General features: G+C 36.5%; 1 protein-coding gene across 17 annotated transcripts in view; it reads right to left on the bottom strand.

The window, feature by feature from the left end:
• SEMA4D (semaphorin 4D) overlaps positions 1-22,353 on the bottom strand; it is a 185,924-nt gene that overhangs the window by 38,060 nt on the left and 125,511 nt on the right. For all 17 annotated transcript variants that reach the window (XR_002328805.2, XM_078152961.1, XM_078152963.1 and 14 more), the window contains 8 exons: positions 21,891-21,989; positions 17,572-17,665; positions 16,780-16,893; positions 16,188-16,339; positions 12,085-12,260; positions 11,838-11,994; positions 6,062-6,284; positions 4,767-4,882 (listed from right to left, as the gene is read on the bottom strand). Coding sequence is in view for 16 of the 17 variants with exons in the window: in XM_078152961.1 (XP_078009087.1) it covers positions 4,767-4,882; positions 6,062-6,284; positions 11,838-11,994; positions 12,085-12,260; positions 16,188-16,339; positions 16,780-16,893; positions 17,572-17,665; positions 21,891-21,989 (1,131 nt within the window). In the remaining variant the exon portion in view is untranslated. The remainder of the gene's footprint in view (positions 1-4,766; positions 4,883-6,061; positions 6,285-11,837; positions 11,995-12,084; positions 12,261-16,187; positions 16,340-16,779; positions 16,894-17,571; positions 17,666-21,890; positions 21,990-22,353) is intronic.

Genomic DNA, 22,353 nt, shown 5'->3' with positions numbered 1-22,353 from the left:
AAGCAAACAACGGTAATCAGATTTCTATTTCTCAGAAGAAACTTAGTATTGCCTTGATTTTCACGTTTACAATGTAGCGTATGACACAAACTACAGAAAACAAAGATTTACAAGGATTTTATAGCTAGTGAGGCAACTAGTTTCTACATAAATTACTAGAAATAAAATCTAACCTACAGTATGGCCAAACCTGTGGTACAACACTGCTTAAAAAAACAACAATTCAGGGGGGCAGCTAGCTGGCGCAGTGGATAGAGCACCGGCCCTGGATTCAGGAGGACCCAAGTTCAAATCCGGCCTCAGACACATAACACTTACTGGCTGTGTGACCCTGGGCAAGTCACTTAACCCCATTGACTAAAATAACAACAACAACAACAATTCAGGATTGTATACTGCACTCCAAACTTTGCTTCTTAATATTAAAAAGTTATCATTTTCAAAGAAAATTTTAATAGAAACCTGTTTCGCAAGGATTCACTTACTCTTTTTTTTCAAAATTCCAAGAATTGTTAAGAATTATAAAAGTTTTAAAGCTAGAAGCAATGATAACGCCCATCTATACTAGAGGTGTCAAACTTGGGGTACACTGGGTTACAAAGCTCTAAAATGTGGAAGATGGCGGAGTGAAAAGGTAGTCGCTCTCACTCTCCCCTATCAACCTCTGAAAACCCAGAAAATATCACCCCAGAAAAAAAAACAAAACCCTGGAACAACTGAACTAGAAGAAAGACAAGGAGCAGCAGTGCAGTAGCCCAGCAAACGGGTCTCCAGTGCCTCAGCAAAAACAAGGGGCCCCAGGCGGATAAGTACCCTGCAGCATTCATCTGAAAGGAGGTGAAGAAAACAACCTAAAGGCTTCCTAAAGCCCCAACCTTGCTGATTCCAACCCAATACCAGGTGAGTTGTAGGAGCCCTGAAGCCCCAATTGTGAAGAGATCCTGAAGCCCAGGTGGTAGAGCAGGCAAACACCAACACCTGGACCTCCAGATGCCTCAGTGAGGGGGGGAACCGGTGGAAACCAGCTCAGAAAACCACCAGGAGCCTCGGCACTCCACCACAAAGGAATCTCCTGCATTAGCAGAAAGGAGGGAGACAACACTGCAGGGGGCCCCAGGCAGATAAACATCCTGCAGCAGCCATCTAAAAGGAGCAAGAAAGCTAAAGGAAAGGAAAAGCAGGCAACCTAGAATTGCCTGAAAGTTCCAGCCTTGCTGATTCCAGCCCAACACAAGGTAAGCTGCCAGAAACCTACAGCCTCCAATTCCCAGCATAAGAGGCCCCAGAACGCAAAGCCAGTGACCAAGACCTAGGCTCCCAACACAAGAAGCTTGGGTCAGTACCCTCTGTTCCCCAGCAGGAGAGCTCAATCTCTTTAAAGGCCAGGGAATAAAGAAACACCATGAGTAAAAAGAAACGTACCATAGATTCATATTATGAGAAGAGTGAAGATCAAGACAGAAATTCTGAAGAGGACAACATTGTCAACAAACCCACATCTGCAACAACAAAAGGGAATATGAACTGGTCTGAAGCCCAAAAAGCCTTCTTAGAAGAGCTCAAGAAGGATTTTAATAGTCAAATGAGAGAGGTAAAAGAGTCCTTCAAAAATACAATTGGCCAGTTGGAAAAAAAATACACTGAAGAAAACAAGTCCCTAAAAAACACAATTGGCCAATTGAAGAAGGAAGGACAAAAACTAACAGAAGAGTACACTGAAGAAAACAAGTCCCTAAAAAACACAATTGGCCAGTTGAAGAAGGAAGTACAAAATCTAACAGAAAAGTATGCTGAAGGAAACAAGTCCCTAAAAAACACAATTGGCCAGTTGAAGAAGGAAGTACAAAAACTAACAGAAGAAAACAATCTGTTAAAAACTAGAATTGGACAAATGGAAACTAATGTCTCTATGAGAGAGCAAGAATCAGTCAAACAGAAACAAAAAAATGAAAAAATCATGAAAATGTAAAATACCTCATCAGTAAAACAACCGACCTGGAAAATCGACTCAGGGAGAGAATTTAAAAATATTTGGACTACCTGAAAATCATGATGAAAAAAAGAGCCTGGACAGTATCTTTCAGGAAATCATAAAGGAAAACTGCCCAGAAGTCCTAGAACCAGAAGGGAAAATAACCACAGAAAGAATCCACTGATCGCCACCTGAAAGAGATCCCAAATTGACAATGCCAAGAAATATAATAGCAAAATTCCAAAATTACCAGATGAAAGAGAAGGCGCTGCAAGCAGCCAGAAAGAAAGAATTTAAATATCATGGAACCACAGTCAGGATTACACAGGACCTTGCAGCTTCTACATTAAAAGACCGCAGGGCATGGAACATGATATTCCGTAAGGCAAAGGAGCTTGGAATGCAGCCAAGGATCAATTACCCAGCAAAAATGAGCATCATTTTTCAAGGGAGGAGGTGGATATTCAACGAAATAGGAGACTTCCAAACTTTCCTGATAAAAAGACCAGAGCTCAACAAAAAATTTGATCTTCAAGTACAGGACTCAAGAAGGACTTAAAAAGGTAAATGGGACAGAAGGATACAATATGTTGTTAATAAGGGGGGGGCTGTTTAAACCCCTACAAGGGAATATGAGACTTGCAACCCTTGAGAACTGTATTGTTATTACACCTTGTTAAAGGAGTATACATAAAGAGGGTGGATATTAGTTGACTTTGATGTAATGATAAAAAAAAATCTAATCAAGTGGGTTAAATGGATCCAAATAAGTGGATCAATCTGATCTTAGAAAATGTACTGAGAAAGGAGGAGGCAGACAAGGGTAAATTACATTACAGGAAAAGACACAAAATCCTATTACAGCAGAGGGAAAGAAGGGGGGGGAGCATTGTTTGAACCTTACTCTCATCAGATTTGGCTCAAGAAGGGCATAATATAATCAGTTAGGTATAGAAATCTAACTTGCCCTATAGGCAGTAGGAGGGAAAAGGGGAAAGAAAAGGGAGGGGGAAAGAAGGGAGGGAAGCAGCAGTAAGACTAAAGGGGAAGAAAAGGGAAAGGGATAATAAAAGGGGGAAGGGACTGAAGGAGGCGGTGGTCAAAAGCAAAACACTAGTGAAGGGGGAAAGGAAAAAGGAGAAAGAAAAGCATAAATAGGGGGGAAAAGGATGGAGAAAAAGACACAGATAGTAATCATAACTGTGAATGTGAATGGGATGAACTCTCCCATAAAACGGAAACGGATTGCAGAATGGATTAAAAACCATAATCCTACAATATGTTGTTTACAGGAAACACATTTGAAAAAGAGTGACACATACAGGGTAAAGGTAAAAGGCTGGAGCAGAATATATTATGTGTCAGCTGAAGTAAAAAAAGCAGGGGTAGCAATCCTGATCTCAGACAAAGCAAAAGCAAAAATAGATCTAATCAAAAGAGATAAGGAAGGAAACTACATCCTGCTAAAAGGCACCATAGACAATGAAGTAATATCATTACTAAATATATATGCACCAAATGGTATAGCATCCAAATTCTTACAGGAGAAGTTCAGGGAGTTACAGGAAGAAATAGACAGCAAAACTATACTAGTGGGGGACCTGAACCTCCCCCTCTCGGCACTAGATAAGTCTAACCACAAAATAAACAAGAAAGAAGTTAAGGAGGTGAATAGAACATTAGAAAAGTTAGGTATGATAGACCTCTGGAGAAAACTGAATGGGGATAGAAAGGAATATACTTTTTTCTCATCAGTACATGGCACATACACAAAAATTGACCATGTACTAGGGCATAAAAACCTCACAATCCAATGCAGAAAGGCAGAAATATTAAATGCATCCTTTTCAGATCATGATGCAATAAAAATTATATGTAATAAAGGGCCATGAAAAGATAGACTAAAAAATAATTGGAAACTAAATAATCTAATCATAAAAAATGATTGGGTCAAACAACAAATCATAGAAACAATCAATAATTTCATTCAAGAGAATGACAATAGTGAGACAACAAAGCTCTTAAATGTGGCTGGGAACCAGGTTAAAATGTAACAGGGGAACGTTTAACAAAATAAATAAAAATAAAACACAGATAATGTTAATTTGTGATTTTCTATGTCAATATGCAGCCTACAGGGATCTGTTTCAATCTAAGTTTGATACCACTGATCTAGACCATCCCTTCACTTAAAAACCTTTTCATTCCTCTCTAGGCTGTACTTTTAACTCATCTCCACAGGACTAGAAATTTCCTCACCTTGAAAGCTCATTCTAACCCAGGACTACTTCTCACAATGGAAATGTCCTCCATTCCTGAAGCTTCACCTTCTGATCGGCTGTTTGCTCCCAGAAGCTCCAATTTAAGAGGGAGGCCCAGGCCAAAAATGTCTTCATTCTCTTCCAGAATGCAATGCTGACTCATTCTATAGAACTTCATCATAACTCAAACTGGGTACTTTACGTTTTTGCCCCTCCTTTTTTCAGCTCCCTTCTGTGTTTTACCCCATTAGAACATAAGCTCCTTGAAGGCAGGGGCAGTCTTTCTGTTTGTATTTGATTACTCAGCACTCAGCATGGTGTCTGGTACATAGTAATCATGTAATAAATGCTTGTTGACTGACTCAGTGATTTATAGATGAAGAAAATGAGTCCCAGATAGAGTCCTCTAACATTAGGATCAGACTTCAGGTCTTAACAATTCTAAACAACTGTTCTTCTATATCACCACCATAAGACAGACATGAACTAAAGCAGGGTTCTGACCCAACTCAACAATGCAGATTTGTCTTTACCTTCTTAGAAGAGAGCAGAAGGGTCTGAACTGGTTCAAAGTCTTGGAAAAGTTGAGTTTCCTCAATGATGTGCATGCCATTTTCAGAGCTGACTGCTTTATGCAAAGCTCCTGTGTCTGAAATAGCCAAAGCCAACATCTTAGTGCCATCATTCCAACAGAAGATATAAAGAATGATAATGGTTAAATGAATTATGGCTCACCAGAAGACTCAGAAATAATTGTAACATAGTATTATTTTTTTTAACACATTGGTAGCAATGCCCTGCCCCACAACAAACTCCAATACCACTCTCTAAAGAGCACAAAATATTTCTTCACCTCAACTACGGCTCATTTTAAAAAAAGCCACAAATACAAGCAGAAATCAATTGGCAAAAAGAACTATGTTTTAAAAAGATGAGGACAGCTGGAAATACAAGCATACTGGCTGCTTCAGTTATTTTAAAATATGGTTCATCTTTTAAAAATAGGCAAATTTTAAAAGGACTGTTGGTGACACAACATTACCTGTATATAAAATGTTTTGCTTGAAGTTATTTGTAAGCTTATGATGAAATATTTTTACACAGAGTGAAATTTAATTCAATTCAGCAAATATTTATTACATACCCACTATGTGCAAGGCACCAGGTGCTGGGCATAAAGAGTAAAAAACAGAAAGGTCTCTGGCCTCAAGGAGCATACATGTTTTCTAAATTATTTCTGATCTTTGGGCCAAATGAGATTCTTAAAATGTTGGTGTCTTGACCCAAAAAAAGAAAAATATGTTCTAAGTTAAGACTAACTTAAAGAATGATCCTATGAACAAAATCTGGATGGAAATAACCCAACTGATATTCTGTCAACAACAAAATTTCAAGCCATTTTTGTTACAGAATGAGGATAGTAATCTGGTAAAGAGTTAGTTTTTTCTTTCAATATTAAACTTGTTCTTCAGTTGATAAAGTGAATACATTGTGTTTGCTTTCCAAGATCTCAAATATAGGAATCAATAAATACAGATGTCACTCAGTTTATCATATTTAGTAGTTGTTAAAAAGCATCATTATTTATGAAAAATTGGTGTGGTAGTTAGTGACTTGTGCTCTCTATGGATATTTTTTAGGAATATTTTCAAATTTCAGGATGGCCTGTTTTTTATTGGATGGCCTAAACTTTCATCAAAGACTTTGTGTAATCAATAAATAAATCTTAACTTTTTATCAAAATCTTCTACCAACAACTTTTTTCCTTAAGAGTTTCATTGGTCTATGGATTAACTAACAGTATTTGAACAGCATCTTGCAAACTCACCTGTGCTAATGAACATGACATCATATACTGTCTTGTCAAGTGCCTGGATCCTATCAACCACAATCTGTGTGTAATTCACATCTCTTTTTATTAGCCTGGGTCTGTTTGTTATTGGAAACACAGAGTCGTCCATTAAAGGGTGATCTTTCACAAACTGGAGTGTTTTGTCTGGCAAGTTCAAGGAACTACTGTAGTTGGCTGCTCTTGCTTCATTGTTAATGCACTGTAAAAAGAAAATCCACGAGAATCATCACAACTTGTTGTTGCTGAGTCATTTTAGTCTTATCCAACTCTTTGTTTTACTTTATTTTATTTTTTTGCTTTTTGGTGAGGCAATTGGGGTTAAGTGACTTGCCCTGGGTCACACAGCTAGTATCACATGTCTGAGGCTGGGTTTGAACTCAGGTCCTCCTGACTCCAAGGCCGGAGCTCTATCCACACTGTGCCACCTAGCTGGCCCCATTTAGGGTTTTTTTTTTTTAGCAAAAATACTGGAGTAGTTTACTATTTCCTTCTCCAGCTCATTTTACAAATGAAAAAACTAAGGCAAACAGAGTTAAGTGATTTGCCTAGGATTACATAGCTCAGAGCTTCTTACTTTAAGAAGCTCTGAAGGGTTGTAAGTAGAAAAAGTTTAAGAAGCCCTGAATATCTGGTAAATGTCTGAGGGCAGATTTGAAAACAGGAAGATCAGTCTTCCTGACTCCAGGCCCAGCACTCTATCCACTGTGCCACCTAGCTGCCCTAATGAACATACCCTTTTCATTAGCCTTTTGATAACAGCTTTCTAAAAGTCATTAATTAGGGATTAAGATATTATAGTCATATATTACTTTTAGGAACATTCTTTAAAAAAAAAAACTTACATCTTGAGAAAGAAGTAATAGCATTTTAAAAAGTCCACAAAATCCATCTTCAATTAATCGAAGTACATAAAGCTCTTAGAAAATGCTTTGTTTTAAAACTGTATATATGAAATTTAATTTTGTTTTTGTAAATGCCTATGTATGCAGGTCATTTTCTTTTATGCAAGGAAAAAAAGGCTTTTAAAAACATATCAAAACTCAACATCTGAATGAGCTTCATATTTCTCATTTAATTTCTACCCAGCAATGGAAGAATACTATGTTTCTAAAAAAGAATCTAAGTCCAAACCACTTTGATAAATTAATCCACATGTTAAGCATTTAAAAAATTTAGATGAACTCTTGGGGATTTTTATGTTAGGATAAAAAATAAACTAATATAGGAAAAGGTGTCAATAACAAGAAATACAGTTTTCTCTTCTTACTTCTGTAGCCCACTGATTAATAGGAAAACCAAAACATGTGACTGTAAGTAGGTAATAAATATTTTGGGAAAGGTAACTGTCTATCTAATACATGTTGATGCTTCAGTGATCTCAGTCAAGTTTGGAGTGTCCTCCAATGATAAATATTGCAACACGGCTAGTCATATACTCCAGTGCCTTTTGGGTGAGCTTCAATTTCTTCAGAGAAGAAAATTCCATAAATTTGCAGCAATATGTCATCACCGGCAGATTATTTGAGTTTCAAAAAAATAAGTTTTTGTTTCAAGTAGAAGTTTGGGGGGGTCATTAAAATACTGTGCAAGTTTTCAAAGGTTATTTTCCTCCCCTTAGTCAATTCTGGTACTAGTTCACTGTCCATCTACAATTTGTTTCCAAGATATATTTACCAATGGACCAGCTCTACAGGTTGTCTATTCAACTGCATATCATGCCCTGGACAATAAGAACCCTTAAGACATTTGGTTTTTTCTATGTGGATTGCTAGATTGAAACTTTTTTTGAGTAATTATGTCTTAATGAGGATGCTTTACAATCCTGTGGGGCTTGATTCAATCATTACAGCAGCACATGCAAACAGGTGCATCTGTGGTATACTCAAAGAATTACTCTTCCATTTGAACTGTTCAACAGTGGTAAACATCCTTGGCAAGCATACATTTTATTCTTTGTTTGATATTAACAGACCATTGCCAAAATACTCTGTTATCATATTTCAAGGACTCTTGTACAATTTTAACTCATAAACAGAAGGTGACATGTTGTAAGGAAAACTTTAAAGGAAATGTTTTACTTTATGGGATCAGATGTATTTTATAGTCCAACACTGTGGAATTTCTATACCTTTTAGTCAATTATGCAATTGTAAAGATGTGGTCAGTTATAAAATATTATTTGTCAAATTATGACTGTTCTCTTTTCATACTTCATCAAGGATGCCCTCAATACATATGTAGGTTATAATAATATATATTATAGATTATTCTCAAAGATTTTGAAGCAATGGAAAAATATACATATGAGTGATTAGTTGCCAGTATTTTCTTCTTCACGTTTTTGGGTCATAAACATGTCAGAAAAATTTTCTAAGGGTTTGGCAATTCTTACATTCTTTCATAATATCCTAAGAATCAGTCTCTTAACATCTGCAAATCATTTCCCCTCTAGCATAGACCTTTTCTATGTATCTTTGGTCTAGTCCTGCTGTTCTTTCCATCTTTGTTGTATTTAGTGCCATTTCTACTTCTTCATGCAGCACACTGAGGATGTATTGGTTTCACCATCATTAATAGAGAAAAGAGTTTGTTATAAATTTTTCTTTACAAATCTGTTTGTTCCTTCTGATTTTGTCCTTAAAGCCTCCTGATATGATCTCAAAAAATATGGAAGGGGTGAGAAAGGAGGATGCACTGACAGAAGGGAAAGGTAGAATGAGGAAGATTAATCTCACAAAAAGAGGCATGCAAGGAAGAACTTTTCATAGTGGAGGGGAAAATGGGGGTGGTTGGGCAATGCTTGAACCTCATTCTCACTGGAATTGGTTCAAAGAAGGAAGAATATATGAATAAACAGACACACACTCAATTGGGTTACCAACAGGGACATGGAGGGGGAGGGATAATGCAAAGGATGGGGGAGGATAGCAGAGAGGGCAAATTAAGGGAGGCAGTGGTCAGAAGTAAAACAGACTTTTTAGGAGGGACAGGATAAAAAGAGAGAGAGAAGGATAAATAGAAGAAAATAAGATGGAAGGAAATGTACAGTTAGTAATCATAACCATGAATGTGGATGGGATAAAGTCACTCATAACACAGAAGCAGATGATAGCACAATGGATTAGAAACCAGGGTCGAACAATATGCTATTTACAAGATACACACTTTAAACAGAAAGACACACAGAGTTAAAATAAGAAGGAGCAGAATCTATTATGCTTCAGATGAAGTAAAAAAAAAGTAGGAGTAGCAATCACGACCTCAGACAAAGCAAAAGCAACAACAGGTATCACAGACAATAAAGTAGTATCAGAAATTTTTACAGCAAGTTTCTCCAATAAAGGCCTCTTTTCTCATATATCTATATAGGGAATGGAGTCAAATTTATAAAAATAAGAGCCATTCCCCAATTGATAAATTTTCTACAGATGGGAACAGGCAGTTTTCAGAAGAAGATATCAAAGCTATCTATACTCAGATGAAAAAATGCTTTAAGTCAATATTGATTAGAGAAATACAAATTAAAACAACTCTGAGGTACTACTTTATACCTATTAGAAATGATAAATGCTGGAAATGATGAAGGAAAATAGGTATGCTAATGAACTGTTGGTAGAGTTATGAACTGGTCCAATCATTCTTAGAGAATAATTTGTAACTATGCTTAAAGGACTACAAAACTTGACTCAACAATACCACTACTACTAGGTCTGTACATCAAAGAAATCAAAGAAAAAGAACTTACATGTACAAAAATATTCATAGCAAATCTTTTGTGGTGGTAAAGAATTGGAAATGGAAGGGGATGCCCACCAATTGGGGAGTGGCTGAACAAGCTGTGGCATATGATTGTGATGGAATACTAGTGTGCTATAAGAAATGACAAGCAGGATGATTTCAGAACAACATGGGAAGATCTACATGAACTGATCAGAGTGAAGTAAGCAGAACCAGATCATTGTACACAGAAACAGAAATAGTATAATGATGATCAACTGTGAAAGACTTAGCTACTTTGATCAATACAATGCTCCAAGAAAATTCCAAGGACTCATGATTAAAAATGCTATCCACCTCCACAGAAAGAACAGATGAACTCGGAGTAAAAATTGAAATGTTGTCTTCTCACTTGCTTTTTTTGGCATGACATGGCTAATATAGAAATATATTTTGCATGATTTCACATGTATAATTGACATCATATTGCTTGACTTCTAAGTGGGGGGAGGGGGAATGGGTGTGAGGGAGGGAGAGAATTTATAATGCAAAATTAAAAAAACATTAAAAATAAATAAATAAATATTTTTAAATAAAAGAAATGAGAGATAGTGGACATGGTGGGCACTGTTTAATATCACAAAATTTTTCTAAAATACTTTTTAAAAAGGCCCCCTGAGAGGATATGGCTTGGGGATCTTGCCAATCTTTCTGTAAATTTGCTTTCCTTCTACTGCTTCTTTGTTTGATGAGACAACACTTTCATTACCCTTCCCTACAAGTTTTTACAAACAAATTTATCTTCTAAATAGTGCTGCTTTTAGTTGACATTTTTCTCTCCTTGACAAGGAGACTAAAAGTTTGCTGGCTAAAGTGGTTTCTTGGTTCCTTTGGTCTCCTCATTGTAATGATTTCTATCTGGCAGCATCATGGCATGACAGGCAAGGCTGTGGACTTACATAGAGTCAGGAAGACCTGACCTCAAGTCCTGTCTCTGACCTTTACTAGCTGTTTTACTCTGGGAAAGACATTTAACTGTGTTTCAGTTTCCTCAGCTCTAATATAGGGATAATGATACTTGCCTGACAGGATTGTTGTGAGGACCAAAGGAGCAAACTCTAAAGCTCTATAAAAATACTAGTTTTTATTATTATCGATCATATTTCCTTAGGAAATGGTGATATTCTGTGATGCTTTGTTTTCATCCATTTAAATTTTTTTTAGCAACAAGATTATATGAATAAATCAATGTAGATTTCTTCAAATTTTATACTGTAACTTGAAATTTGATTTTACAAATCTATAGTCTAACTATACATACCCAAATTATCTAGAAGTGATTTCCACATTGGTAACCAGTTTTTTCCTATTAAGATATAAGCATTTCATTTTTAAGATGTCTGACATGTTCAGTGCTTACTGACTTATACAGAACACATTCAGGATATACAGGCATAAGGATCCCATATGGTCTACAACTTCTTTCATTTCTTACATGAGTCATATATTTTCCAACTTAATTCCAACTCTTTCCAACCTCCTCACTGTTTGTAATAAGTCTTGGTACATAAGCCACAATTCTCTTCATGTAGCAATTACTGTTTTGTTTTGTTTTGAAAGGGAATTGGGGTTAAGTGACTTGCCCAGGGTCACACAGCTAGTGTCAAGTGTCTGGTCTGAGGCTGGATTTGAACTCAGGTCCTCCTGACTCCAGGGTCGGTGCTGTATCAACTGCACCATCTAGCTGCCCTGCAATTACTGTTTCACACCAAGCAAACTAGAAGGCAAAACATTGAAAAGATGTTAATAGAAAAACTAAGAGTCACATTCATCAGTCCTCCCAGTCACAGTTCTTCACTCCAGGAAACAAATCCATAAGCTGACAGGGAAATAAAAAATTGCCAAGTCAATCAAATATGCAGTCATCAGATTTTTCAGGTTGGTATCATCTTAGCATGGAGTATTCTACTTTGTCTCTTTTAAGAAGAGGAGAAAGCTTAATCTATGTGCATCCTGAGTTTTTTTCTCTACTCACCGCTCCTGGTCGAGGTTTGGGAATCTCTCCACTGTAACGGACCCATTTGGTATGGGACTGCTCCACAGTAGCACTCTGCATGTATTTTCCTTTGGAGAATACTTCTTCCACAAGGGACATGTTGTATGCACACACTGCTGACAGTCCCACATTATTCCTAGGTAACAAAGAAAAAACTGTTTTTTTCTTGATGACAGTAACTTATTTCAGAAAAATAAAGCTGAAAAATCTAGCTCATGGCACTTACAATTGTGGAGTGAAAACTGCATAAAACACAGGTTCTTTTAAATCTGGAGATTTGAGAATAAAAACATCATTGATCACATTGAAGATAAAGTTATTCTCTGGTATGGAACAGATTAATCTGGCTTTTAGGAAGGAGGTCCATTTCTTCTGTAAAGTCCTTAAGCCTCCTTGGTCCCCCTAAAATTCCAAGGAAAATAGAGGGTATAAATACGTTTTCCATCTTGATTAGATAGCTGTAAAGCATCTCCAAGCGTTTAGGTGTTTGTTATATTCCAAGAATCAATGGAGCCAATCTATTGCACTGACATTCACTGCAGCCAAGAAAACTAGCACAAATGAGTAGCATTGGTCTAAGTTAGGTTAGGCCAAAAAGAAATAATGTTCTAGGAAATTAAGAATTCAAATAAAAACTGAAAACCATTTACATATAACATTGGCATTGACAATTTGGATCACGTATAAATACAGTAAATGAGACTTATGACACTTAGGTTGGTAGACATTTCATTGTCCACCAAAGAAAAAGAAAAAAAGAAAACTAAGTTTGAGGAATAAACTACAATTAAGAGTTACTGGAATTTTCTAGGATTCATCAAAGCTCAAGTACACTAGGTTGCTAAGTTTCTTGGTTATTATCAACAAAACTCTTTTCCTAATATCAGTAGGATATTTTTGTCACTTACAAACATGAGAAAGCCTGCTACTAGTCCTAAGAGGAAGAGATACTTCCCAGCAGTTGGTGGGTATGTATACTTACAAAGTGACTAATCAGGTGTGGCTGTCTTCCTGGGAGTTATACCTAAGATACAACTTTTAAAAAACCCAGAAGTGCTAAGATTTAGGATCCTTTTGGGTTCTTGGCTCTGCTACTACTTGAGTGACCATAGGTTAAGTTTCTTCACCTATATGGACCTCAGCTCTTCATCTATAAAATAAAGGGATAACTTCTACTATCCATTCAAGTTCTATACCTATCATACCCTGGTCTTATGATTTAGAGCTTGGAGATGATCATTTCCACACCTTCACTTCTCAGTTAAAGAATCTGAGGCCCACAGAGGTTAAATCATGTGCTCAAGATTACACAGGTAAGTGACAGGGCTGAGAATGAACTCAGGTCCTTTGGCTCCACAGCCACTGCTTGATCATACACTACAGATTTTAAGTGTAGGTGTCTTCTTCTCTACTGTACTATAAACTTTTGGGGTGCTGTCCCAACACCAAAAGTACCTAGGCACTAATAATTACTTATATAGATCTTATAGAAAAGACAAGAGAAGAGCTGGCTAAAGTCCCAAAGCTACTAGAAACACAGGTCCTCTAAGTCTGAATATAATATTTTTCCACAATAGGATGATAGAGGAAGAGTCCAGAGGGCTCAGTGGAAATGATAGTGAGAAAAGGAGGAGGACTGGAGAGATGTGCTGAGTTTAATATGGGGGCTGGATGGGGAAGAAGAATCACAAGAAGTGGCCAGTGTCCCCACTTATTTTGCTGATCCCAAGCATCTTGGTCCCCAGGAAAAGCAGGCTTGTGGGAAGAAGGATGGGTAACAGTCTGCCCTCCTCATTCTTGTGCCAGAGCACTAGGCTTGAGGACCCTTAAGGGTATTAGCTCAGGGGCCAGGTAAAGGGTGGAGGCACTAAGGTAAAAAGCACATCCCCTCCTCTTTAGAAGGCTGGTATCTGGAATGGACCCTGGTCCCTGCATGCTAGTTCTATCTCTGCTAGTTGACTACCCTTTAATTCCTTACTCTCTCACATTATAGGTTCACAGCTCAGAACTCACAAATGTCAATTCTTCCTACATAAAATCTTCTCGGATAACATTGGTCAGTAATCTTTCCCCTAAAAGAACACTTTATTTTGTACTTCTCAAATGCAATCCAGAAATTCAGGGATAATGTTAAACTAAATGATAAACTAAATTTTGAATCGCTACCTGTGCCTAGCAGGGTGTTCTACATAAAGAAGGTGCTTGACAAATGAATGAAGACTTTGATGTATTCTCAAAACTTTTGGTTGGTCTTCCCTGGAGAAATCCTTTTTACACTTAAAGATAGAGTTGGGTTTCTTAGCTGCTTTTTCTTAGTTTAAATTAACCTTGGCTCCTTTCCCTTTGGAGGGTCTTTTTTTTTCAGTTACTTTAATAAACTGTTACTGTCACCAAAATATCACAGAATCGTATAATTTGAGAATTAGAATAGATCACTCTTTTTGAGGCATCCTTTTCCACGTTTGCTCAGGTTTAAGAAAGCTGCAGGGCAGCTAGGTGACCCAGTGGATAGAGTGCTGGGCCTGAAGTCAGGAAGACTCATCTTGCAGAATTCCAGTCTGGCCTCTGGTACTTCCTAGCTGTGTGACCCTGGGCAAGTCACTTAACCCTGTGTGCCTCAGTTCCTTATGAATAAAATGAGCTGTAGAAGGAAATGGCAAACCACACAAGCATCTTTGCTATGCAAACCCCAAATGGAGTCAAGAAGAGTCAACAACAAAGAATTAAGAAGTTTTTCCTGCTTAAAAGTACCTTTTCTAACTTACATTCCCTATTCTCTGTTCTGCTCTCTGGGACCAGAAGGGACAAGTCTAAGCCCTCCTCCACAAGACAACCCTTCAAATATACTTCCTATTGGCCAGGTGTGTCAGAGAACATCAGAGAAATAGCGCCCAGTATGAATGTATGGCCAGGGCTACTGCATCTTCTGCAGGGTGCTGGGTGTCCATTAGTATCTGGAAGTGGTTGTGGGACTTGAGGCAAGTCACTTAACCTCAAGTCCTCTCTTTTCTCATCTTTAAGAGGAGGTGTTGAACTATATCATTTCTGTAGTCCCTTTTACTTCCGGAGGTCTGTGATCTTAAAAAGAGTCATTGACAATGGATTTCACCCTTTAATCAAATTCTCTTCCCTGTGCTAAACCTGACCAGTTCCTTCAACTGAACCTTATATAGCATGAACTCAATGTCCTTTGCCATCCTGGTTTTCTTCCTCTGGACACTCTCTAGCTTATCAATGCCCATCATAAACCTAGTGTGAGAACTGAACACAATAAGAGGCAGCTAGGTGGCACAGTGGATAGAGCACCAGCCCTGGATTCAGGAGGACCTGAGTTCAAATCCAGCCTCAGACACATAACACTAACTAGCTGTGTGACCCTGGGCAAGTCACTTAATCCCATTGCCTAGCCAAAAAAGAAAAAAGAACCGAACACAATAAGCAAGATGAGGTCTGGCAAGGACAGAGTGCCCTGGTATTATCACCCTCCTATTTCTGGAGGTTATGACCCTCTCAATGCAGCCCAAAATCACATTAGCCTTTTTGTCTTTGTTACACTGCTGACTCATATTTAGTTTGCAGTCACTGAAACTCCCAAATCTCTTTTAGAACAATTGTCTAACCATGATTTTCCCATATTATGTTTGTGAAATTGGCTTTCTGTATCCATTTCAAGACCTTACATTTATCCCCATTTAACTTTATCCTATAAGATTTGGCACAGTGCTGAAGTCCTTTGGATGCCAACTCTGTCATCCAGTATGTTAGCTATCCCTCTTCATCATAGTATCTTCAAATTTGATGACAATCTTACCCCCCCACACACACACACTACCCAGAGGAGATAAAATAGTTAAATCATGATTTGATTATAATTTAGTTACTACACTAAGACAGAAAGTCTGATTCCTTGCTCATTTTCTGTAGTATACAGAAGTTTGATATTTTGTTATGTAATAATTATAGGATTATTATAGAAATTTGATATTTTATTTATTATTTTTTTCCCAGCTAGAGAAGAGAAAGTAGACACACTCTGACTTTAGGGACAACCACTCACTAAAAGTCTGTAAGCTAAGGAAACTTTAAGAAAGAAGAAAACTAATGGTTCAAAAATTTAACAAATTAATCATGAGAAATGGAGTTCAAGTTAATAATCATGCTGGGCAAGCATTTAATCATTCTCAGATTGTATAAAATATGGATTGTACCTAGATTGTACCAAGATCAAATATATGTCCACTGCAGATCAATTAAAAAATTATAATGGTTAAGATCATAAATTTCCAGGTATATCTTCTCGCAGAAGTAAAAATAATTTATGTGTCCCACCTTGCACACTCTAGCTATCCTGGGAATCATCAATTTTCCAAAAAATTCATACTCCACAGACACTTCTGTGAAAAAGAAGTAGATTTTGTCATCTTCTCCATCTGTGCTATTCGGATTTTTTCTGATCACATCAGCAAAGACAAAACTAGGTTCTGTAAATTCAAAGCAAAAATTAATGTCTCACACACACAATGTATAACTTAATTCTATTCAATACCTTATAGAGTTTTTTCTGATTCGCTGATTTGTATAACAGATGTCTACGAATCAGGCCAGGGGAAAGCTGAGAGGTTGGGGGGAAGTGACGGGGGGTACAATCCAAGATTGTCTGACTGATATGAGAGTGAAAATCTTGGGTTCAGGGAGTAGCCACAGTGTTACTAGGGAGAGGTCTCTTAGGGGTGGGAGGAGTTATTGGGAAGTAAAAGGGATGTTGAAAAAAGGAAAAGATCAATAAAAAATGTGTAGCCACATCAAATAGGAGGGGAAGCAAAAATCAATAGCTCAGTGAAAGTTGGTCTCTTCTAGAAGTCTGACAAGAAATAATGCAGTAAAACTCATTCTTTGTTAAGTTTCTTTAATATTTTCTTACCATTAAGCCAAGGTATTGCATATTCCGTTCTCAGGGGACTTTGAGGAGAATTTCGAGAAATGATGGGTTCACTTCCCAAGAAATTATAGGATGTCCCAGAGTAAAGCTCCCCATCTTTAGTGTGTTAGAAAGGAAGAAAAAGAAACAAACATTTCAAATCCAATAAATGGCTCACAATAATGAAAAAAAGTTCTTCATTACAACAATATAAATATTTTTTCTACTTGGGGAATAAACAAACAAATTTCTCCAAGCTGAGGTAGGTCCTATTGTTTATTCCTATCTTTTGTTACTTTTCTTTGAGGTTTAATTTTACTTTGCTTCATGTTTTTAGACTATATTGTATTGAATTAAGAAACAACTAAACATATACATGTAATTCCAACATACCCACACAACTACATACATTGTCTTGTATATAACATAATTACAGGGGATACATCACACACTCATGTTGGTACATAAACATGTATGGCCTCAGAAAGCTAAGGTGAAACTCAAAAAAACTACACAAACAGAAGCATCTACTATTTACCTGGAGGAAATATGATAATGTCTGCATAAGTATTCTTTCTACACAATACATATAAAACTAGGTTAAAAAAAGAGTAAATTTGATTTTTGATGCCAACAATAATTCATATATTTTTGAAGTGTTTGAATGACTTTTATTAAGATCCATATTTAAATTATGTGGATATTCTTAAAGAGTATCTAGTATTAAAATGGGTCAAAACAAATACATATCAAAATAAAAAAATATCTGTTAAAGTAATAATAGACCGCACTTACCAACCATAATGGATGTATAGCTTTGTGCTGGATCAAATGGACACCTGCCTTTACCATCTTCATTTTTACCAACAAGTTCAAACGTTTTTAAAAGCTACAGTGACAAGAGAGTTTAACAGAAGGATAAGCAAAATAAATGCGATCATAATAACAGCTAGCATTTATAAAGTACCTCCTGGGAGGTGGGTGCTATTATTATCTTCATTTTACAGCTGAGGAAACTGAGGCAGACAAAAATAAAGTAACTTGCCCAAGGTCATATAACTACTAAGTGTCTGAGGCCAGAACATCTAACATCTAAATAATTAATTAATAATTAGTAACATCTAATTCATAAGACTTTTAAAATTATACAATAAGAATTGAATCTTTTTAAAATGGCATTTCTGGACTCAATCTTAGGCAAAGCAAAAAGGCTCAATTATGAGATAACTAGAAAATGTTTTTAATACTTAAGGGAAAAAAGTATAAACATGAAAGCTCCCCTTACCAGAGACGGGATGAAGAACATAGACTAGATCTATAAACCAGCTAAAAATATATGCTACCAATAAAATCTCAATAAATTGTAATACTTGAAGAATTCTAATTAATTTATCTACATCAATCAATTAGCATTTATTAAGCCCTTATTGCAGGCACTGTGCTAAGCATGGGGGATACAAAGAAAAAGTGAAAATACCCTCTGCTTTCAAGAGCTTATATTCTAAAGGGAAAACAACATATATTTAAATTGATACATAGACGATAATACAGAATAGTTGGAAGGTAGCCGTAGAAGGGAAGTATTAGCATCTGGGGAACTAGGAAAGGTCTCTTACAAGAAGAGACAGTGCTTGAGTTGAGGCTTAAAGATAAGAATTACAATTAGAAGACTACTGCAATATTTCAGGTGAGAGGTGATAAAGACCTGAAGTAGGGCAGAACCATGTAGGTGGAAGAGATATGTTACTAATACTATTGAGAAAAAAAAAATTACATAATTTGAAATGCAGCTGATTAGATATGTAGGTGAATGCAAGGAGCTAAAGATGACATGGTAGTTGAGAAACTGGGTAACTGGAAGGATGGTAGTGCCCTAGACTATAAGAGAGAAGTTTGAAAAGGGATGGGTTTACAATAAAAGATAATGAGTGTTGTTTTAGACATGTTGGCCTTGAGATACTTGCAGGAATCATCTGAAATGTCCAACAGGCAGTTGGTGATGTGGTACTAGAACTTAGGGGAAAGACTAATGTTGGATAGATAGTTCTGGGAATCATCAGCATGGAGACGATGACTGAACCCATCAACAATTAGAAAATACAAAGAAAACAGAAGAGGACCTAAGAAAGAGACTTCAAGGACACTCATAGTTGGGTGTGGCATGGAAAAAGATGAAGCAAAAGAAACTGAGTAGTCAGACAGGTAGAAGGTGATAGCAGTGTCACAAAACCTCAGAGTCTCCAGAAGGAAATGGTGGTCAATAGTGTCAAGAAAGATGAGGATTCATTAAATTTGTCAATCAAGAGACCACGTGTAGCTTTAGAGAGAACAATTTCACTTGAATGATCAGATTAGAAGTCAGATTGCTGAGGGTTTAGAAGACAGTGAGAAGAAAGGAAGCGTATGGATTAATGTAAATGACTTTTTTTCAACTAATTTAGCTGAGAAGGGGAAAAGAGATATGTGACAGCCGAGTCATGCTAGAATCTAATGAGGATTCTTTTAGGATGGGAAGGCTTGGGTGTGTTTGTAGGCAGCAGGGAAAACAGGGGGTTGAAAAAGACTGAAGATTACAGATGACGGTATATAATAAATGATGTATTTTATGGTTTGTAGAGTTATTTACAGCCATAATCTTATTTATCCTCACAAAAACCCTGGGAAGTAGTTGCTGTAGATACTATTATTCTCATTTTATGGATGCCAAAACTGAGGGTCAGATAGATTAAGTGACTTGCTCATGGTTATATAGTTCACAAATGCCAGAGGTGGCATTTGAACTCAAATCTCTTTTGACTCCAAGTCCATTGCTTCAAATCCATCTTTGACTAAAATTTTTCTAAAATGATTTAGTGCACTTTTCTGCCTTGGCAAGTTGAATATACTAAACACAGAAAAATCTTTCTTTAGTGACTAAAGTTCTTGAAATGAACATCTATTCAAACTGTAAAGTACTAAAGATGTAGGTGGTATGGAGATTGTATTGAATGTATAATGGTCCTAGAAATCTGTTTGTTCCAAATAAATCTCTGATGTCTGGTCCTCTCATTATCTGATTCATCCTTATAAAATAAGGATAAATATTATGAAAAAAATAAGTTAATTGAAGTTTTTGTTATACTATTTTTAAAAAAAAACAATTACCAGGCACCCTCAGTAATGTGGGACAGAAGAGAGAAGTTTGATTTTTCTCTTTTAGACCTCTATGTCATCAGTTCAGTTCAATTAAATAAACATGATATGCATGGATGCAAAGATATGTACACATGTGTACAAAATGTTCTTATTTCCTTACTGTTGTTTGTCTTTTGTTCTCAAAGCAACCCATATTAACCTTAATATTGAGCATTTCATGTTAGGGGTCCTAAAAGTCTAAGAAAACTCCCTAGCCAGTGGTTGGAGATCGAATCTTCTTAACTAATTTACCTAGACATCAGTAATGTGAAATAAAGTAATAAAGAAACTGAGTGGTTGGGGAGCTTTTTGAGAAAAGGATTAAATAACATAAGTTCACAGTTCCATATGCAATCTTCTTTTTTGTGCTTTATATGCTTGAATGTGTTTTCTGATGATTAAATTCAAAATTTTTTTTAAAAATTCCATTAAAAAAGGATTAATAAGTCTGTCAAAAGTAAGAAATTTTGAGAATTTAAGGATTCTCAGAACAAAGAAGGAGATTCTAACAAAGACTGCAGGAACAGACAGGAAGCTAATCAGAGGAAAAGAACATGAATCCTGTTTCTGAAAATAACTAAGTAAATACCCTAGGTCGCAACACTTACATAGAAAACCTCACATAGAAGCCCAAAAGAAAAATAAAAAATTTCAGAAGCAGAAGACAATTTACACCTAAAATAGCTGTTAAAACATTTTAGCAGTGGCAGGGTCAAGGTCAGCATAAAGAATGGTGACATTCCAAGGTCAGAAGCAGCAGAAACTCAAGTCAAATGACACATGAGAATTCCTTAACATGCCTTCAAGTTTTTCTAGCTTTAGTCTTTGAAATACAGTGAAGCAAAAACTGTTATCACAGCTAAGGCTACCTAGCAAAATTAAGAAAAGTTAAAATTTTAGTGAAGAGAGAAAGGTGGATCACAGAGTACTGAGAACTGACATTTTTTTTAGCATTATGCTAAGTCACATTCAGAACAAAGCATGTTCTTGTTCTTTAGATCTAGGAGGTACAGACAGGTAACTCATCTATAAATTATCATCTGAGGCTCTGAGAAGTTAAGTGATACGCTGATGGTCATATTGCCAGTATGTGTCAGACCCCAGATGCGGTAGCAGCAATATCTACCAGGATCCCTGCCTTGCAGGCTGACTCTTTTTTCCATATAAGGCAAGGAAGTTGTCCCTGAGATGTGAGACTAGGGCTTGAGCTGTTGATGAAACTTCTTGGTCTCCTAATGAGTAAAAAGCCTCAAAATAGAGTCAAAGTCCCTAAGACTTAAACAATATCTCACTGCTGTGGAAGTCAAATATGTGTCTTTCTGATCAGATGAGTTTCTGTAGGGAAACAAAGGTAGCTGAATCCTTGCCAAATATTCTTTGTGTACTAATGTGAATTTCTTTTTTATTATATGTAAGATAGCCTATAAGTGTCACATTTCCTTGTAGTCCTGAACCTGAACCACTGGACTGGTCTGAGTAAGGCCTGGCCCATAATACTAGGTCTTTCTGTCTCTAAGGCTGACCCTCTATCCATTATGGCACACTACTGTGTTAATGTAATATAAAAGAGTATTAAAAGTTGATTCAAAGAAAGCAAATTCCATCTAATGACTTTAAACTTTGTACAGTGGCAAAGAAAATAACAAAAATGAATGTGAAGGTAATCATGAAACACCATTATCATGAGATTGTGAGTTCCTTGAGGGCAGGGATTATCTTTAAATTCATTTTGTATCCACAGTGCTTAAACATAATGCCTGGCACATAGTAAAAATGCAGTGTTTACTGACTGATTGGCACCACCATGGTCCCTAAGATATAAGTGACATATAAACCTGCTTGACTGGGATTATTGAGATTAATTCATTACTGCTGTCAAAAAGTTTCATGGCATTTTACATTCTGACTATTTTCTTAATGTAAAGTTTGATAAACCTTACCAGATGATCACAAGTTGGCTGAAATGCATTAGTACCACACACATATAGAACAGTATCATTAAGGAGTTGTAAGACTCGGATATAGTTGAGGCACTCTGTCTGTAATGAATAAAAAAAGGCAGATAAAAAAATTACCTAGCTAATAAATGACAGATTCTCAATTACACTTCATTTACTTGCTATGAATAAACTTTAGAAAATGCATTGCCACATTTAATTTTATTATAAAGTCAAGCAAGACCCTGAAGCTGACCTGACTCATTCCATCATTACAACAGTCAGATTGCTATTCAAGTGCAAAACTGACTTTAGTTTAGATACAAATTTCTACTTGAAAAAAGAGTGATAACCACAAAGCAAAAAAGGTCATCTATAATTTTGGCTCAGAAAGAACATTTAGAAAATAATTCAAGACTCTTATTGGAGTCTTATAGTCTTATAGAACATCCAAACCATTCAATCT

Source organism: Phascolarctos cinereus, unplaced genomic scaffold (assembly GCF_003287225.1).
Source record: "Phascolarctos cinereus isolate Bilbo 61053 unplaced genomic scaffold, phaCin_HiC Scaffold_4;HRSCAF=312, whole genome shotgun sequence".
Classification (NCBI taxonomy): Eukaryota; Metazoa; Chordata; class Mammalia; order Diprotodontia; family Phascolarctidae; genus Phascolarctos; species Phascolarctos cinereus.
The sequence above is the reverse complement of the archived record's forward strand: the minus strand, read 5'-3'. Positions and strand labels throughout refer to the sequence as shown.